The 26669-nt window shown below is 42.1% G+C and overlaps 3 protein-coding genes across 6 annotated transcripts in view; 1 reads left to right on the forward strand and 2 right to left on the reverse strand.

Moving 5' to 3' along the window:
- gckr (glucokinase (hexokinase 4) regulator) overlaps positions 1-8961 on the reverse strand; it is a 28668-nt gene extending 19707 nt beyond the window's left edge. For both annotated transcript variants that reach the window (XM_088074159.1, XM_088074158.1), the window contains exon 1: positions 8826-8961. The gene's annotated coding sequence lies outside the window, so the exon portion shown is untranslated. The remainder of the gene's footprint in view (positions 1-8825) is intronic.
- Positions 1-19577, forward strand: xkr6a (XK related 6a). 2 transcript variants are annotated; one of them, XR_015775812.1, is made up of 5 exons: positions 1-1336; positions 8842-9038; positions 9744-10161; positions 10611-12532; positions 12567-19577. XR_015775812.1 is itself a non-coding variant. In XM_042512860.2 (4 exons), the coding sequence occupies exons 1-4, from the start codon at positions 750-752 to the stop codon at positions 11113-11115; spliced, it is 1707 nt and encodes a 568-aa protein (XP_042368794.1). In that variant the 5' UTR covers positions 1-749; the 3' UTR covers positions 11116-19577. The 2 variants fall into 2 exon arrangements, 1 of the variants encoding a protein (XP_042368794.1); XM_042512860.2 differs by having other exon boundaries at positions 10611-19577.
- enpp4 (ectonucleotide pyrophosphatase/phosphodiesterase 4) overlaps positions 13588-26669 on the reverse strand; it is a 15542-nt gene continuing 2460 nt past the window's right edge. Inside the window, exons 2-9 of one of the 2 annotated variants that reach the window (XM_042512862.2) lie at positions 26071-26290; positions 25503-25802; positions 25190-25294; positions 23921-24119; positions 23651-23824; positions 23296-23565; positions 22146-22262; positions 13588-14194 (exon numbers count right to left, since the gene is read on the reverse strand). In XM_042512862.2, coding sequence (XP_042368796.1) covers positions 22162-22262; positions 23296-23565; positions 23651-23824; positions 23921-24119; positions 25190-25294; positions 25503-25802; positions 26071-26289 — 1368 coding nt within the window. In that variant the 5' untranslated portion in view covers position 26290 and the 3' untranslated portion in view covers positions 13588-14194; positions 22146-22161. Of the gene's footprint in view, positions 14195-19627; positions 22263-23295; positions 23566-23650; positions 23825-23920; positions 24120-25189; positions 25295-25502; positions 25803-26070; positions 26291-26669 lie in introns of those variants that run through there. The other variant, XM_042512861.2, reaches the window with a different exon arrangement.

Raw genomic sequence — 26669 nt, forward strand, 5'->3', positions numbered from 1 at the left:
GGCCCTCGGGCCATAACTTGAGTATCACTGCAATACAGCATATTGCAAGACCCTTACATTTTGATGCACGTGCACACGCCCGCGTATACAGATGTGAATTCGGGGTTGAGGCTCTTATCCGGTAGAGGGCGGAGTGAGCGTGAGAGAGAGAGAGTGGAGAGGGGAAGCAGGAGCTGCAGAGGGCTGGAGCTGCGGAGAGGAGCAGAGCGGACAGAGGCTGCAGCTGATGCCGGGAACCTGCAGCCTGGGTGCGGGCGGGATGAGCGGCGGGAGTCGGAGGTCCTCAGGTTGACTGATCAGGAAGGTTTATACTAGAAGTGGTTTTAGATAATAGTCAGGAGTCCAGCGCGCGCCCACACACACACACACACACATATACTCACACACATCCTCTCACACGTCTTAAGAACAGCGGGAGATGCATTACGTCATAGCCTCCCGTCGCCCTAGATGACCGCGCGCGCAGGACGGGATGATGCAGGGCTGCTGGACGGATTCCGCTGCTGCTCGTGAGCGCCCGGTGGCGGTGTCTCGACCGGACGAGGAGGAAGGGGAGCCGCCGTCTTGCGGCCGCTGGCTCTGATGGCTCCTCGCGCCCCGGGCGGGAAAGAGACACAGCAGTCGCCGCGGCGCGAGAGGGAAGGGGACAGCAGGTATCTGGGAAGTGACGTGGTATCCGCGCCCCGCGAGAAAGCACCACGGTGCGGTTGTCGTGCATATCACAGGAGGGCAGGAGCGGGAAGGGGAACATGGCCGCGCAGTCGGACGGCGGCAAAGCCGGGGTCGGGTGCGGCGGCGGCGGGTTCGCGCAGCTGTACGATGTTGACGCTGAGGAGCCGCTGGACTCCGCCGCGATCCACATCTGTCAGTGCTGCCGCTCCTCCGCGTGCTACTGGGGCTGCCGCTCCGCCTGCCTCGGCTCCATGCTCGGAGGGGGCCAGCCTGTCGGAGGGGTCGGTGTCCGGGAGACGCACTGCCCGCCCCGGGAGCAGCTGTGGCTGGACTGCCTCTGGATCATCCTCGCCCTCCTCGTCTTCTTCTGGGACGTGGGCACGGACCTGTGCCTGGCCATGGACTACTACCAGAGGCAGGACTACCTCTGGTTCGGCCTCACTCTCTTCTTCGTGCTGGTGCCGTCCGTGCTGGTCCAGATTCTGAGTTTCCGCTGGTTCGTACAGGACTACACCGGCGGGGGGCTCGGGGAGGTGGAGGGGCTGACCAAGCGGGGCGCGGTGGCTCTGGGGTGCCTGTATCCCGGCAAGGACCGCCTGCAGCTGGCCACCATCTGGCTGTGGCAGGCCACCATACACATCCTCCAGCTGGGACAAGTGTGGAGGTAGGGCCGGGGAGGGGAGGGGGGCTCAAACAACACACACCTGATCCCAACATGTCACACCTCCCTTTATCTCTCCCTCTGTCACATCTTTCTCTCTCTCACACACTCAGGCTGGGATGCACCAACAAGGATTCATTTAATCGAAGAGTAGCTCTTATCAGAGTTTAGCAGATCTCGTTTTAAAATGAGCCAGGTTTATGTCTTTAAACAGAATTTTAACTGAGTTTAATCCAGGGTTCATACACTTACGGCAAGTTAGATTTATGATTTTTTAACTAGGAATTAAGTTTAAGACCTTAATTTTAGATCAATGAATCCAATGCATTTCAAGACTTTTAAAGGGTCTGCAGGAACCCTGTGAATGAGGACAAACATCATGTTGAAATTCAAATAGTAAAACACAAAAATGTACTTAAAAAAATAAATACAAATATAATCAACATGCTGTCGGCACCTGGTGAGTGAAAAAGAAAGTCGAACCATTTATCATCATCATAAAATCAATTGTGTTGATTCTGTCACAACTTTCTTTGAGGAACTTGATTATTTTGCTCAATTAATACCAAAAGGCAGCTACTTTAAAAGTTAAACCTTCTCACAGTAAGTTTAACGTTAACCCTGGATCACAGTTTAAACTGGAGATTAAAGTATTTGTGCAACAGAACAGAACTAATTTAATCTGGGTTAAGAGTAAACACTTAACTGAGATTTGAAGAGTTTAAAGGTTTAAATTATTCTTTCTTAAATTGAAGCTAGTTTTTGAGTTTGTTGCAACAGAATTAAAAAACTTAATAATAAACTTAAACCATGATTTAATCTTGGTTTAAAAGTTAATTCTTGTGGTGCAATCCAGCCTTAATGTCCCTAATGTGGAGAGCGGCGTGTCTCCTCCATGTAAATAGAGGAAAGCAAAGCTTGCTTCACACTGACAGGCAGGAGACGAAGAGCGAGAGTGGGACAGGGAAAGGCTCTCTCTGACCTCCCCAACGCTTCAGTTACTATCTGGGACTGGCAGATAGATATTAAGAGGGACAGTCAGAGAGGCAGTGAGGGGGACACAGTAAGACAGTCAGAGAGACAGTGATCCCACTTTCACAGAGTTCTTTGAGTTTCTTTTCTTTTATGGGTCAACTTATGAAAAGTGAATTCTGCAGCTCATACTGTCCAGTTGAGAGCAGAATTTATGGCTGAGAGGGGCGCAACATATTAATAATATCTATATTATGTTAACATAAGCCGGTGATACTCAATTTATGGTCTGCAGGCCAAATCTGGCCCCATGTAGGGTGCCGGGCGGTCATCTAACCATTTTCTAATTCACAATAAAAGTAAAGCAATTCACACTGGAAATTGTTTTTGTACTGTTATTATATATAAGGTACCAGAGTGCATAAAACAGCAGAGGTCAATGTTAAGCCCATAATGTCCTAAAACCCTAGGAATATCGTAAAATCCAAGAAACATAAAATCCTATAAACATGTATAGGCTACTGTGACTGCAGCCGGCTTCCAGTCATTTTGCCAGAGTGGCCCCCAAGCAAAGCAAGTGGAGTATCCCTGCTCTATACACTCTATATTAACTAAAGATAATCTATAAGACACTTTCACAGGGTGTTGTCCGGTCTGAGGTGCTGTCCATGGTGCTGAATATTTTCAGCACCATGGACAGCAGGATCCCTCACAATAGTTGGAGAACAGAGAAGTCAGGGCTGCTCGTGTATTTGTGCACTTTTGTGTATGTGTGAATGTGTAAGTACGTGTGTACGTGTGTGTGTGTGTGTGTGTGTGTGTGTGTGTGTGTGTGTGTGCTTGTGCCAGTCAGGGTGTGTGTGTGTGACCGGTGGAAAAACGGTGTCACGGCCCTTCCCATGAGTGTCAGCATGCATGGAGAGTACAAAGAGGAAAAGCATCTGCGCTTCTGGCAACACCCCCCCCACACACACACACACAAACACAAACAAACACACACACACACACACACACACACACACACACACACACACACACATGCATACATATACACACACTTGGACAAGGGAAGGTGCTAATTGTAGTGCTAAAAGCACTGGCGGGAAAAGCAGAGAAACACATGCACCCTTTTGCTCTGCACACAAACACACACACACACACACACACACTGGTGTTCCTATTGAAACTGTAGGTTATTTTGCTCTCCTTGAGTCTTGCTTCAAATACTTGCGTGTGCATGTGCATGCGTGTGTGTGTATGTGTGTGTAGCTTTAACAGCAGTAGTAGTAGTAGTAGTAGCAGGAGTGTGCTAGCTTCTCTCCAGCCCCCTAGCCTTCTACAGAAGTACAGTGTTCACTCCCATTCCCTCTCCACCCCTCTCTCCAAGAAGACTCCTTAATGGTGTCCGCTTGCCTCTGGGCGGGCAGCAGGGAGAGTAGAGAGAGAGTGTGTGTGTGTGTGTGTGTGTGTGTGTGTGTGTGTGTGTGTGTGTGTGTGTGTTTACATCCCGCTGTGTTACTCAGCTCCTCTGCTTCAACCTCACTGTTGTTGTTAGGGTTAAATCAACCCCCTCCACTCACATATCCCTTCTCTAACTCCCTGCACCCCACCCAGTAATCACCCCCTCAGCCTGCAGAATGGACTCTCCCACCTGGAGGAAGTGCAAGGGGCATGGGAAGGAGGCAGAAGGAGAAGGAGGGGAGGGTGTGTTTGAAGCGGAGGAAATGGTACAGCCTGATTGAGACAGATCGCTTAGAGATGGAGAGGCTGTGGAAAGAAGGAGGAGGAGGAGGAGGAGGGAGAAAAGGTTGCACATGCACAATGGGTAAAGGGGGGGATGGGAGTTGAAAAGAGAGCGAGGGGAGGAGTGAGAGTGGAGGGGTGGAGGATCTACTGTATTTGGTACATATGGTTTGAAAACACATCCCTCCATGTTAGGGCGTTAAGTGGCTGACAGGGTCGCCTGCTTCACTGCACAACAAAGCCTCAGTCCTTAAACCCAACAAGGACTTCCTGATTATGGATTTTTAGAAAGCCAAACAAATTATGCTGCTTATTTATCCTTCACTGTTATTGAGTCAAGGACAAACAGCGTTTTGGTGTTTGTATCTTATCTAAAAGCAACATAAGCACTTAATGTGGCTTTGAATGGTTGTTTAGAAGCAATAACATAATATATATGAAGAATAAAATAATAAGGATATGTCGGGAAATGTAGGCAAGCCCTCTATCCGTCAGTCAAACACAGGAAGTCAGGGTGAATAGCTTTCACTCTTTAGAGTAAATTCAATAACATACAGCACAGCAAAGCAAGTCCAGAGTGCAGAGAGAGAAAAAACATAGATTATTGAGGCAGCTCTAGAAATTGTCAGCATGTCATGGCCATCACCGGGCAATTCTGTTCACAGACTATTTTCCTAGATTCAAAACCTTATCAGCCCACACTGTAGCATCTTACAAATACCTCGGGACAATCACTGACTCAAAACTGAACTTCCAAGAAAATCATGCAGCTGTGTGTAAAACAAGGGGCACCAGCGACTACACTGTCTGATGAAACTGCTCTACCTCCATGGAGATGAAACCATGATGACCTTATTTTATTGTGCTTTTATTTAATAGATTTTTTATCTTTTTCCTTGGTTTCATTCCAGTAGTCTGGTTTGACTTTAAGTAATATTTTATTTCATATTAGTTTATTTCTGTGTGTTTTAATTTTACTCCTTTGTTGGTTTCATTCTATTTTTAGGTATTTTATTCATTTTTAATTCATATGTATTATCCTCTCTTCTGAATGACATTTATTTGTGTCTGTTGGTGGTTTACTCTTCATTTTAATTATTATTTTATGAGTTTTTATATTATTTTAATGGATTTTTTTTAACTTTTGTAGTCAGTTGATGGCTTTCTTGAGTGCCTGCCACCTTTACCTCACCTTATGTGCATAAAGTTGTGCTTCCACCTGGAATGTAATGTCCTCTATAAATTAAGTTTTGCTTGCTCGCTGTATACTAGACAGTTACAGTGGATCGCAAACACCATTTTAAATGACAAGCTGCACCCTTTGCACAATGAGTTTCAGCTTATTCCCTCTGGACAGAGATTTTTAGTCCCAAGTTGTAAAACAAAGCGCTATAAAAGCAGGTTTGTTCCAGCTGCCATCATACTGGTAAACAAGCTGTAGAAAAAATGCACACAAGTGCACCAGCTCATTTTGGAGCCTGTTTTTATGATCTATTTATTCATAGTTTATACATTGTTTTTATTCTAGGGTTTGGTTTTGTAGTTTAGTGTTTTTATTGGTATTTATTACTTGTTTAACATTTTGATAAGCACTAGAGCACTTTAATGGTTTTATCTTATATTTTTTATCTTGTCTTGTTTTATCCTGTATGCTTTCTGTGGTGGGTGAAACAGAATAAAATAACCTGAACACATAGTGAAGCGTCACCTGCCATGTATGGGAAGGATAAAGAGTTCCACATCAGAGTTTTCCAGCAGGAGAAACTTTCCTCTCCTCACTGTGTGCCACACATACATTATGTTTGCGTGTGGACAAAAGGCCAAAAAAAAGCTACATTTTCAAATCAATCTGTGTACATGTGGACAAGGCTTAAGCTTATTCTTAACCTCTACAGCCCTGTCATGGTCATTTGAGCTAGGGAGACTGATGATGCAACAAATAGGCCAGACAGTAACAGACTGAGTCCAGTCTTGTCACGATATCCAGGTGTGTTGGTGCCAATTGTTGGCCTCTCAACCTGGCAGAATCCACAAAATCCAACATATTTCTGCCAAAAAATTCAGTGGATGAGTGCAGTTCCATGGCCCCATCAAACCCAGGAGATAGGAAGAGTAGTTTGGCTCTGCTAGGTCAGTCAGTCTTTCCCTGCAGCATTTCCCTCTGAGTGGACATATCTTAAGGTCTCTGAGTCAGTAAGCTCCTGGATCTCAGCAATTCAGGTTAAGATAAAGACCTTAAACCTGCAGGAATTCGATTTAAGCCACCTTACAACCGCCAATGAGTCCATCCAGAGCACTGTTCGTCCCATTGGGACAGTGAGCTCATTCCTTATCAATGTTGCGAGCTGGGCTCCACTCAACCTGGGAATTGAGTGCATTTTTGGTGCCACTCTTGACCTTGCAGTCAAAAAAACAATGTAAATGTTGCCATTAAAGTCCTCTGTGAGCTGACTACTACATATCCTTGTTGGGAGGCCTTACAAAAGATAAGAACCTTACTGGTAACATGAGGCTGGTCCAAGTTAGCTCAAATGCTGCAGTTAAAGAGAACTATTTGTGTGAGGTTTGAGATTTTCAAGTCTTAAGGATTTCCTCTGACAGCACGGGATTATCTCAGTCTGTAGGTTTATTTCATAGGTCTAAGACAAGCATTTTTGGATTGTCCAGCGAGAATATTATACCCATTGCGCATTGCAGGTTGTTCATGGTCCACAACTTGTGACTCAGTATGATAACACGTTTCAGACTGGAGTTTTCATGTTGCAAAACTTTCCTCTCTCTTCACCATGCCACTAGTACAGGGGTGTCAAACATACGGTCAACAGGCCGACCTGCTAAAGTAAAGGGTCCAGTCTGTCCCTCTGGATGACTCTGCAAAGCGTGAAATTTCAAAGAAATCATTAATACTAGAGACCAACTTTCTATCTATCTCTGAAAAATAAAAAAGTAAATACCAATAAATTGTGAGGAAATTGTCTTTATTCTTGGATTTTTTTGGGGGTTGCTGGGAATAAAAAATAGACAGATTATTCCTGACACTGACTGGTACATTTCTGACGATATACAGACACAAAAATCAAGCATTTTAAGTGTATAAATTTGGAAAGTTGAAATGACTTCAAATCTGAAAATTGTGGCGCTTTTATAAAAAAAAAGATTTCAAATTCCAGACAATAACTGAAATATTTGAGTTTAGGGCGTCTAAAACTACACCTATACCATAAATCAAGCATTTTTAATGTATCAGAGTTTGATAAACTGCAAAATATCTAATGGTTTTACTGGTCCAGCCCGCTTGACATCAAATTGTGCTGTGTTCGGCCCTCGAACTAGAATGAGTTTGACACCCCTGCACTAGATTGTTGATGAGCGAGAAACGCTCCCATGTTGGATAGCTCACGTGCCTCTGCAAGCCCGACATCTGCATCGAGACAGACTGATATGAACGTGTCTACCATGTGAGTGGTGTGCATGCACATGTAGGCATTTTTCTTTGGTTGCTGCATTATTTATGTATTGTGCGTTAAGCTTGTATGTTTCAAACAGGATGTAATAGCCGTACATACAGAGCCATGCATAATGTAGGAGCAAATGCACACACACGCGATGACACCTATGCACATATAGTCGAGATGCACACACAGGAAAGAGGAAGGGTGTCATTAGAGTACATTTGGATACACGTGCATGTACACATTCGTGCGCACACACACACACACACACACACACACACACACACACACACACACACACACTCTGTGAGTGCCCTCAGGCATTTTAATTGAAAGCACTGCCTACATCCCACCCACATGTACTGTAGTTTCACTCAATATGTATGGATTGGAATTATGTCATGGTTGTTTGTTCAAAAAGAGGTTCTATCAACGATCAGACTATAATGAAAACTAAAAGTATTTATAGCAAAAGTTCAGCAGGGCAATAGCTTTTAATTCTGTTGCCAGAGTTGCATTACAAAGATATTTCTGATATTTTATGTTTGGGTACCATGGTACTGTACCATGTGCATTAGGGCAACAACCACTGATTTTATGTTTTCATCACGGATTCATCAGCTGATTGTTTCCTGAAATTTAGCCACCATAATTTAGAGAGGTAACACACTCAAATTTCTTTATCCAACCACTTGACAAAACCAAAGTATATTCAGGTTCCTTTCTTGTATATTGAAGAATAGCAATTTTTCAGCATCTTTGAGAAAATGAAGGAAAGGCAGATTATTAAAAGTAGCCAATAGGAGCCAATTAATTCTTTGTGTAGATTTCAGGGAGAATGCATACGTCTGCCTCAGTATTTAGCACATGTGTATTTGTCCCCTCAATAAAAACATGAAAGTAGCAGAGGACTTTATTTTGACAAGATTTATTTTCTTTTTTGATAATTTAGAGTTTTAGGTGATTTTCATAATTTTGAGGATTTCTTGGTGTTTTTTCTGTTTTTTATTTTTTTGAGCTGCGGCATATTTTTAAATTTTTTCTACTATTTTTTTAAAAAAATCATCATTTTGATGTTTTTTAAAAGTTTTTAAGATTTATTTCTAGTAATTTTAAGGGTTTAGCATGCTTTGTTTGTTTTTTAAGATAAGTACATTTTTAAATGAAGAACATTTACTTGTAAAAGAGCATTTTGACATGTTGGTATTAGTCCTTATACCTAAGTAATACCCACAAGAAGTGAGAAAGAAAATAAATGAAAAATGGTGTGAATGATAAAAACAACAGGCTGAAAAAATGTATAGTTTAAAGACTAATTACCTTACCTCTGACCCCCTGCAGGTACATCAGGACGCTGTATCTGGGCATCATGTCGCGTCGGCAGAAGGAGCACCAGCGTCGCTGGTACTGGGCCATGATGTTTGAGTATGCAGACGTCAACATGCTGCGGCTGCTGGAGACTTTCCTGGAATCTGCGCCTCAGCTGGTCTTGCAGCTCTGCATCATGATCCAGGAGAACCGAGCCGAGACGCTGCAGTGTAGGTGGAGCACAGATCACACCGGACTTCAGTTCTTCAGACCACTGCAAATCTGAAACAGCCAGAGAGACCAGCTCTACATGAACACCATGGACTCCCTGCCCGCCACATTAACAAACATAACACCATGTTTTCATGTAGCCACAAAGCACATACAAATCAGCAGCTGCACAAACAGTAATTAGCAATTTGCACACATCATGCTCTGTAATTTGTGGCTGCAGATGGTGCTGCGTTTTAGATTTTCACAGTGTTTTTTTTTTTTGTTCAGGTGGAAAGAAAGCACAATCATAGGTGTCCGGGGGATGTGATAGCCAAACTCCATCAGCCTCCTCTCCCTTATTCATCCAAGAAATGCATCATCCAGGCGGCCACCCACTGGTGTTATTCATCTCTATCACTCTGGAGTTTTGGGACACCTTCTACCTAAATGCAAATATGTGACTAGCACAGGGGGTGGATGCAAACAGCAGCTGGGACATCAAAAAATAACTTTTTATTTCAGACTCATACCATTAGGTGTCAGTACCAAATGTTTCTGTCGTGTCACACACCACCTCTTATTTAAGAACGTGCTCACATTATTACACAAAACACCCCCACTGACTCGTGATAATTTTATGCCGGTGTGCTTTTTGTTTCACGAACCTTGAAAATACTTTGTTCTGATTAATTCACTTCCACCTCTGTAACCCTCCTCTGTAGGCATCTCCTCCCTGGGCTCCCTCCTGTCTCTCGCTTGGGTTCTGGCCTCCTACCACAAACTGCTGCGAGATTCTCGTGACGACCAGCGCAGCATGAGCTACCGCGGGGCGCTGCTGCACCTCTTCTGGCGCCTCTTCACCATCTCATCTCGCGTCCTCTCGCTCGCCCTCTTCGCCTCCCTCTTCCACATCTACTTTGGCATCTTTGTGGTGGTCCATTGGTGTGCCATGGCCTTCTGGGTGGTGCACGGAGGCACCGACTTCTGTATGTCCAAGTGGGAAGAGGTGCTCTTTAACATGGTGGTCGGCATTGTGTACATCTTCTGCTGGTTTAACGTGAAGGAGGGCCGGACGCGGTACAGGATGGTGGCGTACTACACTGTGGTGTTGGCCGAAAACAGCATCCTCACTGGGCTGTGGTGAGTTAGTTACATTTGCATTTTCTTGCATTTTGCACATGGGAGAAACCAAAAATGTTTCTTGTTTAACCTTTTGAAACCTGTTTGGACATCAGTTTTCTTGGGTTGCATTTAGATGCCTTTCATAAGCTATTTGACCCTTTAAACCTACGAAAATTGGTTTGACTTCTTTTGAAAACATGGGGGAAAAGGCAATGACCAACTTGGCAAGAAATGTCCCAAAAAATTTCAAGAAATTAGTAAAGGTAACAAGAAAATTACTTGAAACCAAAAATAGGCAAAATTGTCGAGAAAACTATATTTTTAAAATTATATATGTATATACTTTTATATACTTTTTTCAGCACTTTTTAAAATTAATTTTCTTTTTTTTTATTTCTTCTTTTTGAAAGAAATCAAACCAATCAAAATTCGAAAGTTATAAACCTCATGTCACCACTATCTTGCAGGTATGCCTACAGGGATCCAGTGTTGACTGACTCCTATGCTGTCCCAGCGCTCTGTGGCGTCTACCTGACATTCGCTGGTGGAGTACTGGTCATGCTGCTGTACTACGGGTTCCTGCACCCTGCCACCGCCCACCTCCAGCCGAGCCCCGCCTCATCCTGCTGCGCCCAGCTGCTCTGGGGTCTTCCCCTCCCCCCGTCAGCTCCACCCAGTGCCCCACCCACCCCGGCCCACATGGCCAAGTCACAGACGGAAGAGGATGTGGCCGAGTCGTGTCTCCCCGTCTTCCAGGTGAGGTCAGCGCCGATAACCACCAAGCCCGAGGGCCCGCTTATAAAGATCGACATGCCCAGGAAGCGTTACCCAGCATGGGACGCCCACTACGTAGACAGGCGCCTGCGGAGGACTATAAACATCCTGCAGTACATAACGCCAGCCGCTGTGGGCATCCGCTACCGCGACGGACCCCTGCTGTATGAACTGTTGCAGTACGAGTCCTCTCTCTGACACACAAACACACACATCAACACACACATCAGTATACATGAGCACCGTTAAAAAGACATGTATGAATACATGGTTGTTCAGATTTAGAGAAGACTTAGAAACACATTCTCACATGCACAATGTCGCACTTGATGTAAGCACACACACACACACACAAAAACAACACTTTATGCACACACACACACACACACACATACTCAAACAAACACATACACACACACATTCCTTGCGGGCACCACGACCTGCGAGTCCCATGGCCATGACTCAACAAGCTGCTTCAGCGCGAGTCCATCTCTTTCTCTCTTTATCCTTCTGTCTCTCTATTTCCAAACTCCTCTGATCTCTCTTCATCTGTTCTCATCATTTAATATCACACGTTCGCTCTCCGCTGTGAAGAAAAAACTAAAAATAATGTGAAAAATGAGCGCAGTTTCAAATCGGAGTCTTTGACCGCCGCATGCCGTTTACGTTGCGCCGCTCACACATTCACGGGATTTGGTCGATAAAGAAGATGTGACACAAAGAAAGAACAGACGTCACTTTTAATAAAAGGAGTTTGTGAACATGTTGTTGTTAGTCTAGTCAAAAGGTAGTGTATATATTTTCTATGTACAAAAGGGATGTTTTTTTAACGTACTTGTAATTGTTGTCGACTTGGGAGTTGGACACATCGGTTTTTGTGGTCGGTTTACCAGGGAGAGTTGCAGAGCATGATGGGAAAGATGGAGACAGAGAGGGTATTGGCATCTAAAGCGTGAAATTTCACTCAAAGGTTGTGCTACCGGAATAGTTTGACATTTTGGGAAACACATATCTGTTTTCTTGCCGGAGTTAAATGAGAAGTTCTTTCTCTCATATTTGTACACTGAATATGGAGCTAGAGGCATCTTAGCCTAGCATAAAGATTGAACTCTGTAAGAAGCCACTAACTTGGGCTCTGTTTAAAGTTAGAGAAAGGAGAGAAGAAAAACTAGTACCAGTACTTTCTAACTTTAAGAGAGAAAGCCAGTAAGCATTTTTCCCAAAATGCCCCTGAAGAATGCTAACACTTACTACGTTTGGCGGCAGTTAGCAACATAAGCTCTAAAAGTGAGACAATGAGAAGTAGTATCAGCTCAAAAATAAGGCCCAAAATCGTTAAAATAATGTTATGTTCCTGTTCCTGAATGGCTAGCAATGTGACACTTTATGTAATTTAAAAAATGACTGTGCCAAAATGACCATACTTTTTGAATTAGTGGTTTACTGCCTGAAATAAATTTCAAAACAAAACTAGCTACATTGCTAGTATACTGGGTGAGATAGCTTGGATATTAGCGGAGCTAAAGTTATAAACGTTACAAGTCTACATGCCACATGCTAAAAAACAAATAATCTTTTTATTGCCAAGAGGCCTCACTCAATGCCTTTTGCTAAGGTGTTAGCATGGAGCTAAAACCTTGTTTGCTAAGGTGTTAGCATGAAGCTAGAGCTAAAGATCTACTGAGAACAGATGGATGCTACAGCTGTTGTTGCAAAATATGTTTGCTCGTCACAATTTACAAAGAATAATCAAAAACAAACAGTGACACCATCATCTTCCAGATAAACTCCCATGTTAGCGTTACCGTTACCGCCTGCTGAAGTTGGCAGTATTACTGATGTACAGTAATACTGTAAATATGTCAAAATACAGGAAGGAACTTAAGGCAGCACATGCTTATCAAACTTTTTGAATGTGTGCTTGCCGTCTAGGGATCTAACATTTCATCTCCATCATTTCCTGTTATGTTTAGAAGGGTCATGGGAGGTTTCATAGTGATTCCGTCCACAGAAAATGCTCAGTTGCATCAGTTAGCTTTGCTAGACAATGACGACAAAGAGAATTCGTCGCCAGATCTTCAACAGAAAGAGCAAATACAGACAAATTATTTTTTGATCTATATCTACTACATTTTTCTGCGTGTGATGTCTTAATCATGTTAGTCCAACGCTAACAGGGTGCTGCCACTGAAGCTGATCTAAAACAGTTTTGGACTTTAATCGTCACCACCCCTCTCAACGACTTGTCTCATCCTGTAACAAGTCCAACATCAACTCCTCCAAAGCCACCCACAGCTGAGCTGTGATGTATGGCTCATTATTTATTTTTTTGTTTGTTTATCCCTGTAATCCAAGCTGTTACATTGGCAGGCGACAACAAATGAGCTGAGATATCAGTCATCAGGCCGTCGACAGGAACGTTGCTCCTGAAATCACACACCATCGGGGGGGAGGGCGCCTTAACACAGCGTGGCGGCGAGCGGAAACAAGTGTTTGGAATGGGGTGAAAGTGTTTTTGCCGGCCAACGCTCCACACTTTTTCTCCAGTCCCACATTGATGGTAGAGCAGGTGAAACCCAGCCATGAGCCATTTCAGATGGTGCGGTTAGGATTGATGAACACAAAAACACATATGCTTCTTATTATAGCTGCCGTCCAAGAGGATTGAGCAGGAGAGTTTGAGAGTATTAAGAGTATTAAGAGTGTTAAAAAGGGGTACTTCAACATTTTGGGGGGAAAAGTTTGAGCCTCTTTGTTTTCTTGTCCAGGTGTGCTAACTTGTAGGAATTAAAACCAAGGTTAAAAGCAAGCTTGTTTGCGAAATGACCACCAAATGTAATCATTTTTTAGTGATCAAGCAAAAACTTCAGAAGTTCATTGACAAAAAGTTATTAGACAATAACTCTATATATAGAAGGGCATTTGGCGAACACAGACCTCCTAGCTTAACTTAACCAGAGACATAAACTCCTTGGAGTAAATAATATAATACAATGATAATAATAATAATAATAAGTCAGGAATTAAGAAAAAATAGGATTGGCTGTCACAACTCAAGAAATGTACGATTGGACGGAAATGCGGACAACAACGGACAGGATCAATTCACTGATTTATTTGAAGAGTGAAGGTATACTGTATTAATCGTATAAATACCTCAAAACTGGGAAGGCCAGGCAGCTGCAGAGCAGATAGGGGCAGTGGGAACAGGTGTTTAGGTGGGTGGGGCAGTCAGGTGATGGGTCTGAGGGCATCCAGTGGATGGTTCTGAAGGGGCCTGGGAATGTAGTTGGACAGGAGGGACAGAGAGACAAGACGTTTCATCATATAGTGAACACTTTTTTTGGTTTTGAACCAATTCCTTTAAAAGAGTGCTCAACCAATTTAGCATTGGACTCCAATAACATTGTTGGAAACACAAAGGACAGTTAAAAAAGAGAGGGATCAAAATCAACGCAGCAGAACCAGGGATTCTTCCTTTTTAATCCCCCCCATGGAAACTTTTCTGATCAAAACCTGGTGCCTACAATACCCACAATGCAGCTGCAACCACCAAGAATTCAGTTGGAGCTCACTTTGATAAATATGAGATAGATATATTTTCGTTAGTGTATTATCACCTGAAAATAAGAATTGTTGTGTTTTTGTAACCTTAGGGGTGGTCGAATCCGCCATGTTTCTACACACAGTAGCCCATAATGGACAAATCAAACATTGGCTCTAAATAGGGTTATTCACATTTTCGTATTGGCCACCATGGTTCTCCTACATGTCTGGCACACAAGAGAAGGGGTTTGCCACTACATCCTACACACTGGACCTTTAATTGGCCCCTAAGATTGATCTTGTGACCCTTAATGGGGTCCCCATCCCAAGCTTTGTTATTGGAAGAATTGTTTCAGCCACGTGGCAGATGACAAAAGGAGACTAACACCAAAAATGTTGACGTATCCCTTTAAGTTTGACTAACATGAACAAAGAGCGAGCTTACATTACTTTTCCGAGGTGCTAGCCGATTCAAAAAAAAAAAAAAAAGAAAAAGGACAAATCAGTTAATTTGCTGCAAACTAGATTTGGTAGGTGCGAACTCGCAACAGAAGCAGCAGCATCGGTGTTCATATGGTGCAACAAGCTACAGAGTCAATTGGCTGCTAATCCCACTTCATATGGTGCAAATATGAAACACACATGTACTTAATGGTGCAATAAGGGCAGATTGTCTCTTTGAATTCTATGGTGCAACTTGAGTACTGCCTTCAGTTATCGGCCAAGGCTGTGCCAAAGGCTCCGTCCAAACGGACAACTGCTCTTCCTGTCCTGCAGAAGCTATGCAAGTCTCCGACGCAAGGAGATGTGCTTCGTGTACACGCTCACAACACACACACATACACAAACATACACACAGGGTTTTCCTCCACAGCAGGGAGATATGCTTAGTACACAAAAAGTAGTGTTACAACATGGGCTGTGTCCCTACCTCACCGCTTGAACACACACACACACACACACACACACACACACACACACACACACACACACACACACAATCTCACACACTAATGTCCAATAATCCCTTACCCCTTTATAATTTGGGAACAATATTCATATGGTGCTATTGAGTAAAGATGGCTGGTTTTTGTATTGTTGTGGTAACAGTGAAGAATTTAGCCAAATATGTTTAGTGTTTTACATTCAGATTGATTGAATATTGTCATTCAATCAATCTCATGTAGAGAGTGTACGTAAAAAAAAGCAACACCTTCTGTCAGAGAGTGACACATAAAAGCAACAATGCCTTATTCGCTTGCCAGAAGTGGAGGTTTTTTAAGATATGGTGGTTAAAAACAAACTTCAGGAAGGTGGTGCTAAGTTTTGGTACACTCACATGTGGACATGCACTGTACATTAAGCATGAGTTTGGTGTGTCGGAGCACAGGAATCAAAGGAGAACGGCACACTGTGTTAGCACACTGTCCGAAAAATACAGTCAGACATTTTCTGTTCAGATCGTGCTCGTGAATTTCTTGCATGAATGTCGTAGATTCGAGGGCACGTGTGCTCCTAGGAAAATAAGTGGACGCTGCAGAGGCTTAACGGTTTGAAGAGTCACAGCTTCGTATGTGCTTCTGGGTTGTTAGAGGGAGATTTATGTTCCAGAGCAGCTGTCCAACCAGCTTCTCCTGACCTCTGACCTTTTGACCCAAACCATGGCCCCTTTGCACCCACAGCTCCAGCCAATCAGAGATCAGGTTGAACACAAATCAGGTCTAACACACTAACACAACCAAAAACAACAACAAAAAAAAAAAAAAAAACAGTTTATGCGGAAGTATTCATGTATGGCATTCAGACTCGGCTGTAGGCTCATAATCAAACTGCAGGTTTCATAACTTTTTCATTTTGCTTTTAATTCAGCCTATTTGTCAAAAAAAACATGGATCCACATTCTACAGTCGAGTCTGCATGTTGTACATGAAATTCTTCCTTCACCCAAAAACCCAGAGCCTTAGCCAGGCCCACTCTGTAGAAAAAACCCAGTCAGTGTTATTGTATGGCTACACATCCACAGCTATGCACAGACAGAAAGGTTCTGGGCTTGGATAACCTTTACAAAAAATACCACATCACTGTTCTCACGTTGTTTATGTTGTTTTTTTGCCTTTTGTCATTGTTTGCAAATAAGAGGAGAAGAAAGCATTAAGTATCAATGCGCAACAATGCAAACATGATATAACTTTTGTTTACTTTTGCATTAGTACATTTCTTAATTTACATTTTTCTCTATCAAGTTTGTCTGTTGATGGGTTCAAATTGGTCGGGAGGAGCAGTAAAAACAGTGTAATGTACCTTTAAGGGATAACCAGGATAGATGCAACCTCCCGACAGAGGAATGTGCATCTGTTTGTGAAACCAGAAAGTTTTATTTATTTATTTTTTGTTCTCTGGATTAAATGTTCCACTATCAGGGTCTGCAAAGCATATGAGGCCTGTGATTGGGCTGCGTGTGAGTGTGTGTATGTGCGTGAGTGCCGTATGTGTCAGTAATGCTTCATATGCTCTTTTTAGCCAAAGTTTTACTTGCTTGGTCCAGAGCTGTGAAATTATCATTACTCATCATTTAGAACTGGAGGCCAGACGCTAAGCTGTTTCTGATCTCAGACCAGTTTCTACCAGATCTGAGTCCGACAACACTTGAAATCCTTTCCTTTTTGAAGCGAAGAGGTTGTTTTGGCACAAATCCTATCATGGAGAACGAGCGGGGGGGGATTTCAATGGTCTGACTCAGGTGTGGATACTATAAGCACAGAGCAGGGTCAAACTAAACCTTAACGTGGATGTATCTATAAGATGTACCATGAGCTTTTATTTTGTCGGGGTCATGCTTTTTCTACTGTGTTCTTCAGCTTGAAAAAAAAAGAGTAGCTCTAGAAATTTCGATGTGCAAAAGTACTTTTTATTTTCTTGTGGTTGGCATTTTGATTGTAAATACCTTTTACTGGTAATCCTCCTCAGTTGGATCTATGTTTGATGAGTTGGTTTGATGGCTCTTTCAAAACGTACTGATAGTAAATGTTCCTTATAAATATCCAGAATGTAAAACGAGAGAAGAAAAATAACGGCTTGACTGGAAACTGTGTTTTCGTAGCAGTCTGTGCCATCGTGTTGTCTTGAGTATAAGCACACTGATATTAGATCTGTAGGCAGGATGGTGTTTTGGGAGGTGATTTGCCAGACAGCCACAAGCCAACTATGGTTTTGCAGGATTAACAGATGAATAATGAAAGGTATCACATTCCTCATAAAGACAAAAAAACAGCTTGATTGTGCTGCAAAGAAAGACTTTTACAATAACCAATGATTTGTGAAGAAATTGAGTGCAAAATGTCCATTTTAACCCCTCATATTGTGTTAAAAAAATAGTTGATTGATAACCGGAGCTAGCAGCCAGTTAGCTTAGCTTAGCACAACAGTGAAAACAGGGGAAACGGAGAGGCTGGCTCTGTGCAAAGTTTAAAAAGTTGGTCCAGTTTAAAAAGATGGTCAGAGCTAGCTGTTTCCACCTACTTCCAGTCATTATTCTAAGCTAAGCTAAGTGTCTTTCAGCTCTAACTTCATATTTGGTGCATATTGTTGCCAGGTGTTGGAGTTATCTGCCGTAGAGATGTCTGCCTTCTCTCTGAAGATGTAGATTTCTCTCTGCTTTTGGTGCTCAAAATGCCAAAAAATGGCCGCAGAAGGAAGTGTGTGTCTACTGCTAGATCACTGAGCACCTCTGAGCTAGCTAATGTTACAACTCAGCTGAGGAGGACGCCATAAGTGTTAACTTGTTGCATTGTGACAAGTCTCATGTCCATGAGTAGATGCACACTTCCTTCTGCACAGTGATACTGTTGAGGGGTGTACTGTGTTAGAAAGAAAATAGTTCCTGCATGAAACTGCTCACAACAAGGACTATGGATTATCTTCAGTAACTGGGTCATGATTTCTGGAAAGAGACACTGCTGTTGAGTTTTTCAAAAAAAAAAAAAAAAAATCAGCACTTTGAGCACCAGAAGTCAGGTATCTTCTGGTTCCATAATACTAGAGAAAAGGCAGAAATCTCTACAGCTGATATCTCCAACACTCAGCAACTTGCATCAAAACAATAGAGACTGATAAACAGCCCTACAGGTAAGAGGTAAAAATATGTAATTTTGATTTTGGGGTAAACTGTCCCTTTAATGCTGTGTGCACCACAGATGAAAATCCATCTGCTTCCACTGTCTTTGGGTGGACCCAGAAATCTCAAATAAAAGCAAACCTGCCTACATGGCTTGATACCACCAAATAAGAGAGAGAAAAGGATTTCTTGCCATGTTTGGAAACTAGCACAGTGTAACAGTCATTTTTTGTTAAGATGGACATTTTTGACTACGGGTGTGATAAAATAGCTTGATAAGACGGTCATATTTGCAGCGTTCAGCTACATGCCAAACAGTTCAATACATAAGCACATGTTTCAAAGTTGAGGGAGAAAATGTTCAAAGAGAAAACCAGATTTTATTCTAGTGAAAGCAGAGGCTGTCTGTCTAACATCTCCCATCTTTACTGTAGAAGTGATGGCTGCTGTCATCGACCGTGTTCAAACCGCTTATGCGTCAGCTCATAAAAACATCATTCAGGAATCTTCGGGTCTTTTATGGGGGGGGGGATTCCCAAATTCACACCGAATGTTTCTGACCAACCACATAAGAGACGGGAGAGAAACGAGAAGACACGTTGTGTATCTCTTGTTTGTCTGTGTATTCTGTGTCTACAATAGTGTTGAAGCATTCTGGGGAAGAGTTGAATGATATTTTCAATGGCTCTACGTGGCCAGCGTTAGGAAATGTGTTATTTTTGTTACAATACCTCCTGAAAATAAAGTCTATTTATCTGTGAAGAGACAAAGATTTACAATAATACAGATGACTACATAGAAATTATGACAGATTTTAAATGATGTAAAAACAGATATAAATGAAAACATGTACAGTTCATTTGGTTTTGAACACGATACAGAAATGTATATGCGTCAGTATTGAGTTTGATTTTATATATTTACCATTTTATTACATTGTAATGTTGTGACTGCGATGGAGAAAAAAAAATATAAAGGAATATAAATTAATTTTTCCAAACGTGTGTCGCTTTTCCTTTCCATACCATGAGCGAATCAAAACACAAAGAGTCTGATTTTCAATCAATTTTATTCATTTTGAAAATGTCATTTAGCAACAGGAATCTCTCCAGGCTAGGATTTGCATAGTGAGATATTTTTTACCTCTCAAAAACATAAAAACAGTACCTTTGGGATTCAAACACAAATAGAGTGCAAAGACGCAGCTTGCGTGTAGCATTGAGAGATCACAAACTACATAAATATGATATGGTGGGGTGTGGAATTGCTCCCCTTCGCTTGTTTCAGCAGCGAAAGGCCTAGCTACATGCACACACATGAATAGATGAATGAACACTAGATACATGCAAGCAGGGCTGCATTAAAAGATGAGGCTGGCGCTAGTTTTGTGTTAAGGTATACTATGCAGGATTTTCCTATTCCTGTTTTTTTATTCTGCTGTGTTTATGTCACTGAAACCTTTGGGCAGTGGTGTGTGGCCCCACACGAAAAATAGTGCGCAGGTGAGGTCTGGACTTCATAAAGAGGTAGAGAACAGGTAGGTGCAGCACGCTTCCATGAGGAAGCTACAAAAATCTTGGACACAGCGCCTGAAAATATGCAAATACAGCAAGGCGAAACACCAAGCAGACAAAGTGAGAGAAAATTTGAGGTTCACTTTCAGTGGTGAGCACTGAAGGAGAGGATGAGAATAAAGAGCAGTGCAGGGTTGGCCTGTTTTCTCTTTGTTACAGCGGTTAGCTTAGTTAGCTTGCTAAAGAGTCCCATTACAATAAATGTAAGGTCCCGGCAATAATACAGTAGCTTGCAGATCACATAAGAAGAAGAGTAGGTAGGAGGGGCCAAGTCTGAATGTTTACAAACAATAACTGACAGTTCCTGCATAGTATACCTTCAAGATATCTATGAAAAGATCATCCAGTCCTGTTGGTAGCACTCAGCCTCAAGGTCACTGGTTCCTTCTATCAATATGAATCTTATTTATTTATTTTTTATTTATTTATTTAACTAGATAATTTCCTGGACACATTTTTTTTAGCAAACATTACTCTACTAAAGGTAGGAAATAGTGCATTTGTTAGGGACTACTTTCAGCTGTGGATGAATAAACATTTTGTGCTCTAGAGTGTATTTAAAGCAGCAGGAAGGTTTATGGTGGATTCAGTTGGAATAAACTACAGTAACAGTGCCCCCTGTTTATTATGACAAAGGTACACTGGTGCAACAGTGATCCTTCTTGATGTGTTGAAATAGTTTTTTCACATTTTGGGCAACTGATCTGTTTAGTACAGAGGAAGATAATGTGTCAGTCTTTCAAACACACAACATTTTGTAGCAGGATGCATCCATTGTTGGTTTCGGTCTTTTAAATGGATTTGATTGAAAGAAAAGATGAATTGGTAGCATCAGATAAATATGAAAATTTACTACATTTTAAGTTATTTCTTAACTTGCTACTTGAATTTGATCTTGTACTGTAATTAAAATCTAGGTTAACCGGTAGCTTACTGTCCTACCTGATGCCAATAAGGACAACAACCATTATATTGCTTTAATTTTATGATACAAATCTCTGCAATATATTTTTTTGGAATATCTTAACAGTCTTTGGTATCATTTAGTCGAAGTACAGAATGGCATCCTGACACACCTACACTTAAGAAATAATTTGCATAGAAATTTCTTTTTTCCAAACACCATTTCACTTTAGTGTGGCATTTAGAGTCGTCCTTGCCTATTACACTAAAATTCTATCGTAAAAATGTATCAATTCAGCTGTCATATTTCACTTTTTAAGCATGCACATTTGGGAAAAAGGCGAGTGAAAGTGTTATTTAGATAACTTCAGAGTCAGGTATCAGTGTCACACATAAACTAAAACCGTAACAGTGCGCACAGAAAAACAATCAAAATAATTCCAAGAAAATATTGGAAATATATATATATATATTTAAGCTTTCCTCTTCAAGACACACAGGATCTCAGTGAGATGCAATATAAATCTTAAATGAGCTACTGGCTCCCTCTGCTGACAAAATGGAACACGACAAATACAAAAAATAAAATATACAAAAAAAGAGATTTCTTTAAATCCAGTTGCCAGAGAAAAATATAAAATAAATCTCCTAAATCTTCAACTTAAGTCATTTTTTTTCTCCTAGAATAAAAATATTAATCTCAATGTTTATTTTTGACCAAAAGAAATCCTCAATATTTCCTCAAAACAAGTAACATCCTACAAGAAAACTCCACTGGCCCTTGTCACATATTCAAGTCTATTGTAACAGGGTTTTTAAAAACAGTAACCTTATGGAGAGTCAATGAATACAACAGTATTCACTGTTTCCTACAGCTGTTTTAACACCAGTGTACAACCCCACAGCAGGTTTCAGTGGGCCTGAAGGGTTTTGATAAAAAACAGGTTTTTCTCCTGCATGTGTGTGTACATACATATTAACAACGCACATACTGTGTTCAGTGACAGGTAGGGACACATCAGTGAATAAAGTGCAACATGTCAAGTAACTATTTGAGCAGAAACAGGTGACACAGTTTAGTGTGGACTGACCGGCTTTGACTGGTTCTCACTCCAACAGGGGGTCGTCGTCGTCATGGTCATCGAGCTGCAGCCTCTGGAAGGGTCGGGGGCCTGAGTGGCGGCGGCAGTTCAGAAACCTGAACATAACTGAAGAAAAACAGGACATGTTAGTTTGTTGATCAGCTGGAGACATGCACTACACTTACACTGACTTGTCATGGATTTAGCTGATATTTCAAAATGTACCTGAAATTAAATCTTAGTCTAAATTAATCAAAACCTCTTTGATAAAGGGACTACGATGTTTTATTCACAATACTCAAGCCTATCTTTTCCAACACCCTTACTTTGCTGTGGCCATGTCTGCTACAGAGCAGGAAATGTCTGCGATTAGGTTACCATCCGTTTGCTTGTTTGTTCATGAGAAGACATCAGTTCCACCTGCGTAGCTCCTACTTGGTGCATGTCTACAAACTCTGTAACAGTCCTGCCATTATGAGGTGAACGGAAGAAGCGCAGTGTGATCTGGCTTTCTTAACCAATAATGCATGGGTCCACATATAGTATATTTTGAACAACAAACAGAGGGTCGTTTAAAATTGGCCCAACGGCCAACTGGCCAGACTTTGGACATGCCTGTTTAGACCAGAGTCCCAACGCATTTCTACAAATACAATTTAAAAACTTTTCCATCACAGTTCACCCCATTTCCATGACTTTGTGTTAGTAGTTTAAATAAGTAAGCCTATACAGAGATACAGTCATATTATTAAACACGCACTCCCTGGACATTTGCAAATAAGAAAACTGCTAGCACTTGCTAACTTTACTCTCCTGCCACCAACCTGACATGACAATAGACCGTGCACATACTAACAGCTTTTTGGCATTTTCCTGTTTCTCTCTTTATGACAGAATGTAAGGGGGCACACCCTGAGCAATGATGCAATACCAGTCGGCTTGTGACATTTCCGTGGTCAACGCAGCACTAGATTTTAAACACAAGGAACAAATTTTGCCTTTAATTAGAAATGTTTTAGGATTTTAGGAACATATTTGAAACAATTCCCAAACAATGTATATTAACTCTTCCAAAACATTCTGTAAATTCCAAACCATTTCCAGAACTTTCATAACTTTTCCATTGATTTCATGACTGTGGGGACCCTGTTAGACTTACCAGTGATTGTAGTGAGCACTAGTAGGACGCCCACCACCAAGCTGATCACCAGAGGGACATTCCAGCCAGCCTCAGCAGCCAGCAGGTGCCGAGCCTGAGTCAGGGTGCCGTTGTTGGGCTGCGGGGGCACCGAGAGCAGATGGCACATGAGCGGGTAAATGTCAACGCTTTGCAGACTGCTCATTCTATAACCCTTACGGAAGCTGGGCCCCAAAGCTGCCATGAATGGGTGCATGCTGGGAAGGGAGTTGTCATAGCCATGATCGCCCACTGTGAAAGAGAAGGGAGCAGTGGGTGGAGGTGACAACAAATGGTTTTGTATTTATCACAGCATAACTACAAAGAAGAAACTTACATCTTGGGAGCTTTTTCTCTCCCTGCACTATTGTCCAGCCCTCGTCAGCGATCAGTGTGATTGGCTGGACGCGCTCGTTTTTCTGGTAGTGCAGCCTATCGGGGATGTCCGATTTCAAATATACCGTCATATTGGGGTGGCAATTCTTCAGCAGGGCAAAGATGACCTCTATGCCTGCAAAGCATATGAACAGAAAAAACAAAATTTGGACTTATTGTGGTTATGTTTGTATGCTTTAATCTCATGTTAGCTGATGTGAGGGTTTGTTACTATTATGTGGGATGAGTGTTGCCACAGGTGTGCGGTCCACCAGCGTGTAGTTGTCAGGGTGGAGGCAGTCGTTCAGCCGTATGAGGCGCTCGGCCGAGCACTGAGCCATGCCGTGGTCACTGGTTACCAGGACGTTGACGTGACCCCAGAGGTCATTCCGCTTCAGCTCCGAAATCAGCAGGCCAATGTGGTCGTCAACCTGATTGCAAACAACACGGCCATCAATAACGGCTTCCATCAAGAAGATCTCAAGTGAAAACAGTCTGTACAAATCTGATTAACCCTCATGTGTGCTGAGACTTTGGATCATGCAAAGCTTTTACCATTTTTACAGTTTATTTCCATAAATTATCATCATCATAATAAACAGGTCTGCTAGGCAAGAACACAAACTTAACTGCACTAAGGAAATATTACCAAAACCTGCTGCCTCAATCCATGTGTTGTAATTCAATGGCCACAGTATGAGCACAACTAAGTACGGGTGACTGATGGAAACACATTCATTCATCAGATCAGGGTTTATACACATTTTACCAATACATTTTCATGACTTTTTCATGATTTTTAGGCAAATTTCAAAGATCATACATTCTCTGAAATGACCACTGCATTACTATATTATAGATTTTGTCTTTTATTTAAATAATGAATTCAGAACAGGATTAGAACTGAACATTTATTAGTTCTTTATGAGGGGAGAGGGTGGTGCAAAAAGAGAGAGGCATGTCAAATCATTTTTTAAGCAGTAGGGAGGGAACTTTGTTCTTTATTTTGGCTTTAGGGGAGGGGCATGCAACGGCAATGGCTATATTTTGTAGTTATTTAACTGCAAATGCTTATAAGAAAACATAGTTATAAGAAAACACCCTTTTTTTTTAATTTTTGGAGCTTTTTAAAGATAAAAATTAGGAGATTTATTTTTTTTAAATCACAATCCATCGCACCATTTAACAAAGCTATAAACCGTAAAAACAGAAATTATTGCTGGATTTTCAAATTGCTGACAGTCCTTGAACACATTATTATACAGGTTTGTGGAACAAAATACCATGACTTTTCAAAAACCTTCAAGGTTACATTTAGTATTCTAAATATTTTCCAGGCCTGGAAATTGTTATTTGCAAATTCCACAACCTTTCCAGGCTTTTCATGACTGTACAAACCCTGTCTTTTTTTTTTTTTTTTAGAGCAGAGGATTTCAGGAACATTTTGTGTCAGAATCAAGTGTGTTTTTAAGAGATTTTAAGCATAACAAAATTACTGTACCTCCTTCAGCACTTGGCTCATGGCAGTGTCGTTGTCAGGGCCGAACAGGTGACCTGATCGATCGGGCTCATCCCAGTACATGGCTGCAAACTTCACTCCTGGCTCCTGGTGGAATTGAGTGCATTATACAGAGTGTCATTCATTAGCTACTAACCCACCCAGACATCCCAGTGTTATTGCCTCGTACACTAAAATGCCATTAAAAGGTAATTAGTCGAGTGATGGAGCAGAGGGAATGGAAACCAGCAAAGATATTCATGGGCAAACGAAAAAAGAATGGAAATACAATGAAATATGTCTGAAACTTTTCTACCTTTCCGTCTCCCAATATCCACTTTGTCACGTTCCCCAATCGTTGCTGGAACGTCACATTACGGTTGAAGGGAAGGAAGTGTGACGGTGTGCGGTTGCTGATGGTTACATCAGAGCCGGGCCACATCATGGCCGCCGTCTTATAGCCGGAGTCCAGTGCTGTAACCCAGAGTGGCTGCGCCTCATTCCACCACGCGGGATCGTCGGTGTTGTTGTTGCCCACGTGGAAGCTCTTGTTGCTGACAGGGTCGTACATGTTGTTGGCCAGGATGCCGTGAGACTCGGCGTACAGCCCTGTGACCTGGAAACCAACGATGGTTATTAATTCTTTTGTTCTGATTGTTGTAATTCATTATGTGACTATGCTGTGTATTTCATATTATTCTATCAACTTCCACGTACATAATCGGACCAAAGTGGTTTATGTAGGCTTTTCAAGATACTTAACTGATAAACAACATTTGCAATATGATTTGTTCACATTATCAGACAAAGAGCTAGGAGGAAGTGTTTTCAGTGACCTGACAGCTCATCTTTCACAACACAAAAACCACGGGCAGCAAGGTTACCAGGCTGTAGTGATTGGGAAACGTCTTGGTGGGGAATACGTTGGTGAGCTGCTCCACCAGGACCCCTTGGCTGTACAGGAGCTTCAGGTTCGGCATGGGGAACCTCTGCACATAGTCTGCTCGGAAACCGTCGAATGACACCAGCAGCAGCGGGGGAGGATCCTGCTGAGCATAAACTCTAACGCCACACAGGAAGCCCAGCAGTATTTTCAGCAACATCCTGAAAAGATTTGAAAGAGAAGGGTTTCAGCATGTGACTAGACATGGTGTACTCAAACAAGTCACGGTAGTGGCCCTTTGAGGCTCACAATGCTACTTTGCTCATGTTTGACAGGTTTAATGTTTGCCATCTCAGTTCAGTGTAATAGCATGTTGCCATTAGCACTAAACTCTAAGTGAAACTTATGCTGATATGAGAACGCAGGGCTGGGCGACAAGCCTTGGCGTTAGTTTTAGTCATAAACTTAAGTACTGGACCAATTAAAATAACACTAGATAAAAGTTTAAAGATCTGTGGATGAATCTGCTCTTCCAACAGAGATGGCTAACCAAAACTGTTTGCTGTTTCACGTGGCTAAACTGTCACCTCAAGACTGTAT

Source organism: Plectropomus leopardus, chromosome 24, assembly GCF_026936395.1.
Source record: "Plectropomus leopardus strain MGB_pleo_1.0 chromosome 24, ASM2693639v1, whole genome shotgun sequence".
Classification (NCBI taxonomy): Eukaryota; Metazoa; Chordata; class Actinopteri; order Perciformes; family Serranidae; genus Plectropomus; species Plectropomus leopardus.

What these genes read in the sequence shown, in the direction of transcription:
- xkr6a (XM_042512860.2), top strand. Translation starts at nt 750, where the DNA reads ATGGCCGCGCAGTCGGACGGCGGCAAAGCCGGGGTCGGGTGCGGCGGC. An exon ending in CAGCTGGGACAAGTGTGGAG is followed by an intron (nt 1,337 to 8,841) that starts GTAGGGCCGGGG and finishes GACCCCCTGCAG; the next exon opens with GTACATCAGGACGCTGTATC. An exon ending in AGCATCCTCACTGGGCTGTG is followed by an intron (nt 10,162 to 10,610) that starts GTGAGTTAGTTA and finishes ACTATCTTGCAG; the next exon opens with GTATGCCTACAGGGATCCAG.